The sequence below is a fragment of the Beta vulgaris genome, chromosome 2 (assembly GCF_026745355.1).
Source record: "Beta vulgaris subsp. vulgaris cultivar EL10 chromosome 2, EL10.2, whole genome shotgun sequence".
Classification (NCBI taxonomy): Eukaryota; Viridiplantae; Streptophyta; class Magnoliopsida; order Caryophyllales; family Amaranthaceae; genus Beta; species Beta vulgaris.
In genome coordinates this window covers 40173022-40181596 of record NC_079203.1, presented here as the reverse complement: position 1 = coordinate 40181596, position 8575 = coordinate 40173022, and the positions used below count along the sequence as shown (strand labels likewise).

Here is an 8575-nt window from a genome sequence, read left to right as displayed (position 1 = left end):
AAAAAATATATGAGGGTTACTTGTCGTAATAAATAGATTACTTTAATAAATAGGGGATTACTTGTGTGAACAATTGGGGTTACTCGTATGATTAAACGAGGTTACTCGTAAGATTAAACGAGGTTACTCATAGTATTAAACGAGGTTACTCATATAATATTCTTAATATTACAGAAAAATTGAAAATTCATTAATTAGTTTGAACAATCCTTTGCTTGATCTAGATTTTAGTTATTTTTAGTGAACAAAATACAAGGTTAACATACACCACATCATTTTATTAATATAAGTAATCCCATTTTATTCAGATTTTTTTAAAGCAAACATGTTTTTTTGTTTTTTTTACCCAACGACGATATGTTTAGATTAGCTTAGCTCATAAAATGAGAAGGATGATAAATTGTCAATGTACAGATACCACAAGTTTCATGAACAAAAGTACAAAACTTAAAGCAGAGGTACTACTATTTTAAAATGTTGAAATTTGTCTTTTTGTAAAAAAAAAAAAAATTGAAAGTAAAGAAAATTTGTGACTCACCGCCAAACTGGAGCATTTACAAAAGCAAATCTGAAAAGTTAGTCACGTGGATTGTCTAGTAGTATGGACTGCCTTACAATTAATAATTTTGAAATTTTCGCGCGCTTGTTTAGAGAGTTGGAATGGGCTTTCCTCCGTTCCGCGTGTCCGAAGTTGTTATATGGGCAGGCCACACAGAAGGTTATAAATGTGGCCAGCCTCATATAAAAGTTTGTGATAAACTATAAATCATACTCTTATATTAATAGTTTACACGCAACATCGTCCGGACCCAATATCTAATTTCTCCTTAAAAACACGATATACTTCTATCTTATTAATATCATATTATCAATTATCATGATAATTAATAATATTTCCATCCACATATAATATATAAAAGCATATGGCTATGGCGTAAAACCAGAAGTATTATCCATCTTTCGGTTCTTAAAAATGACGTAATAAGCATTCAAAAGCCGTTGATAATTGACTTCAATCAACATCTGACGGCTGTAATTTCACCAAACCCCATATTCTTTTGGTATTTGAAAGAAACCCAATTTCTTCCTTTTCTTGGTTTAGCCTTGGATCTTACATCACACGTCTCACTCTTTCTCTCTCTTCTTTCTTTGTGCGTCTCTCTATATTACACGCAATTTTTGCTATCCACCTTCTTCTACTAAACAAAATTAATACTAACTACAACACAAAATATTTCAATCATCCAAAAAAAATACCCAGAAATTCATCTCAATCATTATAAATAAAATTCTTTCATATTCTCTTTTCTTGTATAATCCAGCTAGTTTTTCTGGAGGTGGGTCCTTTTTATTTCCCTGTAATTTCATTTTCTCCACCTTTTTTAATATGGGCAGTGAAAAAATCCGGACTTTTTTTATCATTTTGTGAAAAAAATCCGGACTTTTTTAACACCTTGAGCTGTAAAAATTACTTCTTTAATGAAATTTTAGAATTTAGTGAAATGGGTGTTGTTTGATTTTTTATTTTTTCCTATTTTTTTGTGGTTTTGATGTATTTTTGTTTGTAATTTGGAGAATTTTTTTAAGGTTGTGGAGTTTTGTAAGCCCCTTAAGTTGCGGATAAAAGTAGTGTTGGTCATATATGGAATTCATACTTTATAAATAAATATTCATGATAAAAGAAAAAAAAAAGTTTCTGAGAATTGTTCAAAGAAAGGTTCTTTACCTGTCCTTCAATAAAGGTGAGAGTTAGAGAGAGAAAGTGAAGGAAGGCCGCCTCTTTTTTGGGTCGCTGACTATTGTGGGTTTTTTTCCCTCTTATGTTCTATTCTTAGTTTGGTTAATTTTTAAGATTAAGATGATCAGATATGATCAAAAGAATTTGAGATAATTTTTGTTTTTGTCAAGAGTTAATTGTGTTATTTGTTTGTTGTTTATAATCACTGATGAGAATTTAGAGGTGCTTAATTAATGATTTACTGTTTGTTTATCCTTTTATTCCTTTGAGGTATATTTTGATTGGAATTTGTAATACATATTTATGGAGTTTGATTGTGTTTATTGATATGGGTGCTTTTTGTGTTTGTTGCATGTCAGAAAATCTTTTGGTGGGAGGTTTCTATAATTGCGTAGTGTAACTTTATGATGTGAATAGTAGTATTTGATTTGGCGTGTTGTCTGTTTTTAGAAATTTAAGTACCAAAAGATTTTCATCTGTGTAGGAATTTTTTCTGGTGTGAGTTAAGATTATTTATCATGTGATTTCCTATTGATTATACTTCTACAAAATTAGTGTTACTTTACAAGCTTTTGAAGGTTTTTATGGATATTAGAAATAGCCTGTTGAGTTGAGGTTGCACAAATTCGACATGATTTGGTGGAAACCTTGTGCTCTTGGTGTTTGTTGTTGCTGTTGTTGTTGTTGGAAGTAAGAGTTAGGGGCACAAGTCGGTGCTCTGGGTGTTTGTTGCTGTTGCTATTGGAAGTAAGAGTTAGGGAAACAAGTCGATGCATTGATTTTCCATAAACAATCGCGTTCTATCTTTAGGGCCTTTCTGTTATTATAGAAATAAGGTTATCTACATCTTAGCATTGGGGTAATTTTGAGTTTTGATGTTGTTGCTGTTGATACCCTTTACCTTTCACCTGTTCGAGTACCGAGCATATGAGAGGAGAGATTGGAGAAATGTGTTTTTGAATGAACTATTTGTGGCTTTATCTTTCTAAGTGGTCATGAATTGGATATGTTAAGAAAATAGTTGTTCTTTGATCTTATTTCTTACCACCTATGTGAAAGACTATTAGATTATTTTTGTATTCATAAACTAGATAACGCCTTTTATGATTATTGAGTCATTTGGGATAGTTTTGACTGGAGTGTGAGCTGGGTTGAAAAGGAGGACTTCTTTCATTCAATTGCTACTAATGAATTTTATGTTAATATGTGTTGTTTCTTGTTAAGGCTTGTTGTACCTGAGACGTCTTGTTTCATAACCAAAGTAGAATCGAGTTCTGTATGATGGAACAGGCTTGATAAATTGAGAAATGATAAAAAGTGGAGTTGCTTGCTTGGTAGTTGGTTCCTTTTCATTTTATGGGTTCTGGTGAGACCTGTAATCTGAGATCGGCTGGTTTGTGGTGGCTATCTGACTTTTCCTAAAATTCTTTTGGGGGTACCTTTTGTCTGATATCATCAACCATCGTTTTGGATTGATAGATTACCCTGACGTCGCTGATGAATTTGTAACCATGGGGTTTCAATTAGAATATTCCTATACTATGACTTAATTCTTTTTTCTTTTTTGTGGTGCTATGATTTCAATTCTGGTACAGTGTAATTGGATATATTCTTGTATTTGTATCAAAAGCTACATGTTCTATGCGTTAGACTTGAGAGTAGGATCTTATAGTTGACAAGGGAATTTGGGGCACCCCATGTTTAGCATCTGCCACAAGGCTATATGTATGTGCTTCATGAGAAAATATATTTTCACTTTTTCCGGCTTGCAGAGGCACGAGTTTTGATGTTTGGTAATTGCAACTAATTGTAAACATAGTTTACATATGTGACATGTGTGAACTTTCCTGAATGTGTCAGATTCTGATGTTTTGCTATATACCTGTGCTTTAAAACTTAGAAGTACCTTGTGTTTTTTCTGTGGGTTTGAATCCCTATTATGCATCTTTTCTGTTAGCTAAAATTTACATTTACCTTGTATCATCATAGTCAATAAAGTAGAATACCTAAAATAATTTCCATATTATTCTGCAGAACTGAAACTTTGTAAATCTACTCATGGATGAATATTCCAATAGAAAATCTTCTGGTCTTGCTATCTCCAGGAGAGGGCCTAGCCTTGTTTTAAGGGACTCAGCGGAGAACAACAAAGATCGGAATGTTCAGGTTTGCAGCCGAGTTGGATGTGGCAGCAAATTGAATTCAGTGAAGGATGCTAAAGTTAGCTCTCCGAGTAAAGTCAAATCTCCAAAAACTCCTTTCCGTTCATCTGCTCAAGGAAAAGAAACCATTGGAAGTTCATCCAGAACTCTGTCTTCTCCTAGTCCTTTTAAAAAATCTCTTTCAGACCGGAAGAAGAAACTGCCTTCTAATCTTGACACTGATTCAGAAATGTGCAGTCTTCAAGATGAATCCGAGGAAGTCTCTGGAAAGACCCGGATAAGGGTTCAGCCCGAGCCAGAAGATCATGATTCCGTTGAAGCTTCATCATCTGAAGCTGGGAGTTCCAGTTCGGGACCCTCTAACAGATTGGCAAACAGAAATACTCAGAGGTTTGGGTTGGGGCGCCAAGATTCTGCTGCAAGTTCTGCTTCATTTTCTTTAAATAAAACCAACCAAGGGCAAAGAAATGGTGGTGGTGGTGGTGCTAGTGCTAGCAGGTATAATCTGCGACAATTAAAATGTAACTCAATCTCTGACGTTGTTCCATCAGGTTCTCCGCAGTCTGCTGAATCAAGTCTCAGTAAGAAGAGGGACACAGGTTGTAGGAAGAGAAATGGTGAAGCTGAGAGTAGTTTACCTGTGCGAGGTAAGAAAATTAATGGGGCTACCCAAGATGATAGGAGGAATGACTATCCAAATCGTGGAATATCAATATCTGATACAAGGCGTACCAGAAGCTCGAGTCCTGGGAATAACGATGTCACGTCTGTTAGGAGTCGGAGATCTGTTGCTAGAACAAGGCTTTCAAATCAGGATACCCGGGATAGATTACCATTGGTTGAGTCACCCCTGAGGAACCCATCTTCACCTCTACCCGAGTCATCAACTGGAGGAACTGATTTTAGTTTGGAAAATCAGTTCTCTGGCCGAACTCCAGCTGGTTCTTTAAGTTCTTATAATAGACCAGGTGGCGGTAGTGAACATATGCGGCCTAGTAGGTCTATTGATCCCTATGAAGCTGGCATTGCTCGCTCTTTTATGAACCGTGATACCTTAAGACAGTACAACTTAGATGGGATTGCAGAGGTAATGTATAGACACTATTCTCATGTTGCCACGTTTTGTGTTATTTTGAAATTGATTGTTTTAGATATTGATATTTGGGATCACGCAGATGTTATTAGCGCTAGAGAGAATTGAACAAGAAGAAGATCCAACCTACGAGGTAATTTATGGTTGAATCTGTTTATCGGAAACTATATTGTAAGCATCTTCAGAGCTTCCTTTTCTCACTACTTTCACCCTTTTTTGCAGCAATTGCTTGTTCTGGAGACTAATCTTTTCCTAGGAGGACTTTCTTTTCATGATCAGCACAGGGACATGAGGCTGGATATTGATAATATGTCATATGAGGTATGAGTGCCAGATTACACTGTAGGATTTATGTATAAACCTAATAATATATTCTATTTCTTTGGCATCTTTGCGTTACTAAAAATTCAAAGAAGCCTTCAATAGAGAAACCTGAATATATTGGCAGCTGTCGATCATTAATAATTAAAAATATTGTTGTTTGTGATTTTGTGATGAGAACCATGTGTTTTCTATCTGAACAGGAACTATTAGCTTTAGAAGAGAGCATGGGAACTGTAAGTACAGCCGTGCCAGAAGATGATTTGGCCAAGTGTCTTAAAAGGAACATCTACCAGGGTGTTGCAGATTGTAGAGAGGATGAGCATGATATCAAATGCAGCATATGCCAGGTTTCCCACCAACAACCTTTTTATACATTTCCCTTCCCATTTATTCGTTGAAGTGTGATCATCTAATTTATTGGGAGGCAATATTACAGAAATCTAGTTATTAGAAAAACTACATGTTTCTTGAACTTGTGTGAGTAGTTTGCAAAAGACTAAATGATTAGGTGCCTTTTAGGTCCCTTCAAAAAAAAAAAAAAGATGTCTTGTAGTTGTAGGTAGTTTTAGTGTGATCAAGGCCTGTTCCCTTCACCTGATTTTGAATGAACTGACATTATTTTTAACAAACCCAAACTTAGTTTTACAAATTTAAACTTGATTTCTTTTTTCTAATTCTTATTTCTATGTACTTTACTGATTTCACTGAATTGAGCTGATTCTTACTGATTGAAATTGATTCTTAGTGTTTTCTTCTCCTACATGCAGTTTACTGATTTTTACTGAGCAGAAATTGATTCTTATTGATTGAAACTATTTTTGATACTTCACCTATGGCATTTTGTTTCCGAGTGGGGGATGGAGGCCTATTCAATTCTTCAAAGACAGTTGAGGGTCTATTATGTCTTTTCTTATGGCCTTATTTCAGATGTCTATAACTTCTTTCAACTTTTTTGACATCGGACACTTGCATTTTGGATCTAGTGTTAACAATTTGCTTGCAGTAGCAAGCCTGAGTGAGAAGAGCCACTTACAGTTTTGTGGGTAAGGCTGGACTCATCATCTAAAGCCTCCTCACACTTACCTTTCCCTAGGCGGTGGTTAGAGTCGCTACAAAGCACTGAAACGGCTTGGAACCTGAGATATCTTGTTTCTGGAACAAATCTGTTTCTGGAACCCCAATTGTTCCCATGATACATGGGTTAAAGGTATTATATGATGAGGATTAAGTGTGGCCTATTCATTTATTTGCTTTTTTCTTTTAAATAGGCTGGAGGCTATTTGATTCTTCAAAGACACTTGAGGGTCTATTATGTCTGTTCTTATGGCCTAATTTCAGATGTCTCAATAAACTGTTTTCAACTTCTTTGACATCAAACACTAGTATTTTGGATCGAGTGTTAACAATTTGCTTGCAGTAGTAAGCCTGAGTGAGAAGGGCCACTTACAGTTCTGTGGGTAAGGCTGCACTTACAGTTCTGTGGGTAAGGCTGCACTCATCATCTAAAGCCTCCTCATTTACATTGCCCTAGGCAGTGGTTAGAGTCGCTACAAAGCACTGAAGTGGCTTGGAACCTGAGATTTCCCATGAAGCCCGGTAACAGCCGGGACCTGAGGTTTTCTCGTTTTCGGAACAAATCAGTTTCTGAAACTTTAACCGTTCCCATGATACATGGGTAAAAGGTATTATATAGTGAGGATTAAGTCTGGCCTGTTCTTTTCTTTGTTATATTATGTTCTGTGATTGAAAATACGTGCATAAAATAAGTAATTGCATAATGAAACTTCTTTCCTCATCATATTTTCTAAAAAACTGAATTAACTGATGACTGTAATTTGAATAAAATGCTCAATGCAGGAAGAATATGGTGGCGGGGAAGAAGTAGGAAGATTGAGTTGTGATCACAGCTACCACATTGAATGTATAAATCAATGGTTGAGGCTCAAGAACTGGTGCCCTATCTGCAAGGCTTCTGCATCACCTTCAACTTCAGCAACTCCGCCTCCCTGAACTTCGCTGTTATATTCTTCCCTTTTTTTTCCAGTTTGTACAGACCGCAATCTGTCGATTTTTATTTCTTCATCAGAAATTTGATGTTTCTATAGATAGTCATTTGGTTACTTTTTTCTTTTTCCTTATTTGTACATATAATTTCTCTTCTATGTGCCAACTAATAATGCTCGAGCTGTTAGAGGCTCCATTATGGGAACAGGTTCACTTCACTTATTTTACATAAACAGATTCTCAAGTATATATAAATCCCTCTCCTCAAAATTTCTTCTCTTATTTGTTGTCACTACTGTTTGCGTTTTTCAACTTCTTGTTGATTACCTTCTGCTTGTGAAAAATTTCAGACAACTTTCAATTGGCAGCTTTATCAGTTTTAGTTAACTCATTACCCTCAACACCTTATCAATTTCAGTTGCCTACCTTATCAGTTTTACGTACGTCTTATGTTATTTCTTCGCTAGTATTGTCAAACATAGCCCAAGCAACTTCTTCGGAAAGTTGGAAGTTGCTGTTAAGAGTTTAGTTTAAAATTTGATGCATAATTCAGCGTTTAGGGTGTCATAAAACCAATGTGACAGACATGCGAAGTTGGGAAATGCTTTTGAAACATGTCATTTGAAGGTGGAAAATTCCTCTAAAATCTTAGAATGCATCAGTTCTTTGGTATGCACTTGATTCGTAGTTTTTTTCTTGTTCATTTAGAATATTTTTGTCAAAATTAGAAAATTTTGATCATGTTCAGTTACTTTTGTACTATAACATAATACCATATTCTTGTGTCCTTTTGGAATATTAATTTTTTGTATTTTTATTAATAATTAATTAAAGATATGGTCTAAGATATGTATTGATGTGTAAAATTAAACAAACGAGATAAAAAAAAAAGGAATTGGTCTAATTGGTTGGAGTCCTCATTCCAACCTTATAATAAAGGTTCGGTTAATGATCTTCATCTTACCTGTAAAAAATAAAATAAAAACAGAACTATAAAGGGAGATGAGTAACAAATACACACAATAACCAGAAGAATTGTAAAGTATGAATAATTAACAAAAATAACACACAATAATTTTACATGAAAAACCACTCTTAAATTAGGGGAATAACCATGTTCCCGATCTCTAAGGACGAAACTTCACTATATTAGTCTTTGGAGTACAAAGGTTTCCACCGCAACTACTATATTACTCCTAGATGCTATGTATTTAGGACAAAAGTGTTACGGACAACAGTTCACAATAGTATTTC

General features: G+C 35.0%; 1 protein-coding gene across 6 annotated transcripts; it reads left to right on the top strand.

Annotated features, from left to right (window-relative positions):
• The first annotated feature begins 1033 nt into the window (after positions 1 to 1033).
• On the top strand, positions 1034 to 7603 carry LOC104886539 (probable E3 ubiquitin-protein ligase RHG1A). Of its 6 annotated transcripts, XR_007271312.2 has the most exons (7): positions 1349 to 1801; positions 3773 to 4987; positions 5076 to 5126; positions 5216 to 5314; positions 5518 to 5664; positions 6849 to 6999; positions 7175 to 7315. XR_007271312.2 is itself a non-coding variant. In XM_010670988.4 (6 exons), exons 2-6 carry the CDS (start codon positions 3797 to 3799, stop codon positions 7325 to 7327), a joined length of 1641 nt encoding a protein of 546 aa, XP_010669290.1. In that variant the 5' UTR covers positions 1034 to 1337; positions 3773 to 3796; the 3' UTR covers positions 7328 to 7603. The 6 variants fall into 6 exon arrangements, 5 of the variants coding, with proteins under 5 accessions (XP_010669290.1, XP_048495024.1, XP_048495025.1 ...); XM_010670988.4 differs by lacking the exons at positions 1349 to 1801; positions 6849 to 6999 and adding an exon at positions 1034 to 1337 and having other exon boundaries at positions 7175 to 7603; XM_048639067.1 differs by lacking the exon at positions 7175 to 7315 and having other exon boundaries at positions 6849 to 7000.
• Positions 7604 to 8575: the final 972 nt, after the last annotated feature.